Genomic DNA, 2,087 nt, shown 5'->3' with positions numbered 1-2,087 from the left:
TATAATAACAATAAATGATGCATAATTACATGCAAGTAATCCTAACCCTAACCATACAGTAACTGCTTGTAGTTAATTAATATTACTCAGTAATTCATGTATAATTACACTGCAACAAGGACACCTTCAAATAAAGTGTAACCATTTATTTATTTAGATTCATAATGAACTCGTCCGATGGTGTTTATTAAGGTGAATAAAAACATAAGGATAATAATTATCATGATACCGTGATCCTCCACTGTGTCTAGCAAACAAACAGCACATTTAAGTCGAACCTCACACAGCAGACATAACCTTTAGGAACAAAGTGTTTATTTGTAGTCCTAATTTGCAGGAGGACTGCAAAGCTGTATTTACCGTGTACACTTGTTCAAACGTCCTTCATGGGTCTGTTGTGTCACAAAAACCTGAAGATCCAGTTTGTGAGCGGCCGAGCAGCATAAGAGCTCAGGACACTTCAGATCCTCACAGATCTGACTCGCAGCTGCTGAGGAACACAGGATGGCTCATTATAATCCAGTAAGAACTTTCATTCTTCACGGTTACGTTGTAGATTAGCCAGGCTTTGCTGGGATGTATATGTTGAATATATTTCACTGTCCTCTTCAGTCCTTATCATCTCCATCAGACGAGGTCAATCTGGGTGTGTCGGTCAATCCTCAGTAAGATCACACTTTTATTAGTCATTTGCCAGAAGAATCCTGTAAACCTTTTTCATATGGAACACGATGGATTTATGTTCATAGATAGTGATTGTGGTGCAGTGGCTATTACTGTATATATTATAAGAACTAGGGCTAGGCTGTTCATTTGTGTTGTCTTGTGTGCTTCAGTGCCAAACCCACTGACTTTGACTTTCTGGCTGTGATTGGTAAAGGAACATTTGGGAAGGTGAGGCGCGTCTGATGCTGTGTCCCGTATGACTTCACCAATCATTAACGCTGAAAGAAATGCTTGGGGTTGTTTTAAAGGCATAAGTGACCTACACGAGAAAAGAAAATACAGAAATGCTGTTTTATCCAAAACAATATGTGAGATATCATGTCGATTGCAGGTGCTCTTAGCAAAACTGAAAGCTGATGGAAACTTCTATGCCGTGAAAGTTTTGCAAAAGAAAGTTATATTGAAGAAAAAAGAGGTTGGTGTTTATTTATCTATTTTACGTGCAACCAGCTTGTTTTTCCATACAGTGTTTCATATGAAAGATCCAAACACCTCATTGCTCTGATAGTGATAGAATCTAATCTAACTCTGTCCTTTGGAATGTAATTGCTGAACACGATCCCAGTGTGTAATACACAAGCAGTGTGCAAACTGCTTGCAGAGTTTCATTGTTTTAGCCCTGAAAAGCTCCTCTTGAAACTGTAGCATTGTCGCTTGTCTTTTGCTCTGTCCTGGATGGTGCCGGCTCATATCTGTATTCTCTTGTTCACCTCCGTCAATGCTGCGTTTGTGTGCAACAGCAAAAGAATATAATGGCAGAGAGGAACGTGCTGCTCAAGAGTCTGAAACACCCTTTTCTGGTCGGGCTGCACTACTCCTTTCAGACCACGGAGAAGCTGTATTTTGTCCTGGATTACGTCAACGGTGGAGAGGTATGGCAAGAGAGCATCACTGATGAATACAACAAGCATTTCAGAAAAAGTCCAATTGTTTCAAAAACCATTGCATCCGAGAAACTGCGTTAAGCTGCATACAAATGTGACAGATTATCAGAAAACAAACAACAAAAATGCAATATGCACTATGCAGTAGTTCTGTCTGTCTGTCTGTTGCTGCCTGGCCAATCAAAATGCAGGCAGATGAGCATGGGTTGAAGTAGACTAATGATTGGAGAGACCAGAGAGAAGTCACAGTAAGAAAAAAACATGCGTTTATAGATAGGGTGACTTCGATTTCATGCTGACTTAAAAAAAATGAGTGTATATATTTATTTATTATGCATTTATATATTTACATTGCATTGATGAAAAGTGACAGTAAATACATTTGTTCAAATAAATGCTTTTCTTTTGCACTTTTGAGTTATTAAAGAATCCTTTAAGTAAATCAGCATATTAGAATGATTTCTGAAGGATCATGTG

General features: G+C 38.5%; 1 protein-coding gene across 1 annotated transcript; it reads left to right on the top strand.

Moving 5' to 3' along the window:
- Positions 1 to 287: 287 nt before the first annotated feature.
- LOC107580377 (serine/threonine-protein kinase Sgk3-like) lies at positions 288 to 1,598 on the top strand (the record flags this gene model as incomplete). The annotated part of the gene is made up of 5 exons (XM_016266088.1): positions 288 to 522; positions 613 to 665; positions 837 to 894; positions 1,058 to 1,141; positions 1,467 to 1,598. Coding segments are annotated over exons 1-5 (345 nt in total), but the record flags the coding sequence as incomplete, so codon positions are not given.
- Between the last annotated feature and the right edge of the window lie 489 nt (positions 1,599 to 2,087).

This window comes from Sinocyclocheilus grahami, unplaced genomic scaffold (assembly GCF_001515645.1).
Source record: "Sinocyclocheilus grahami isolate Dianchi unplaced genomic scaffold, SAMN03320097.WGS_v1.1 scaffold32368.1, whole genome shotgun sequence".
In the NCBI taxonomy this organism is placed as follows: domain Eukaryota; kingdom Metazoa; phylum Chordata; class Actinopteri; order Cypriniformes; family Cyprinidae; genus Sinocyclocheilus; species Sinocyclocheilus grahami.
Note: the sequence above shows the minus strand (reverse complement) of the source record. Positions and strands in the feature narration are given on the sequence as shown.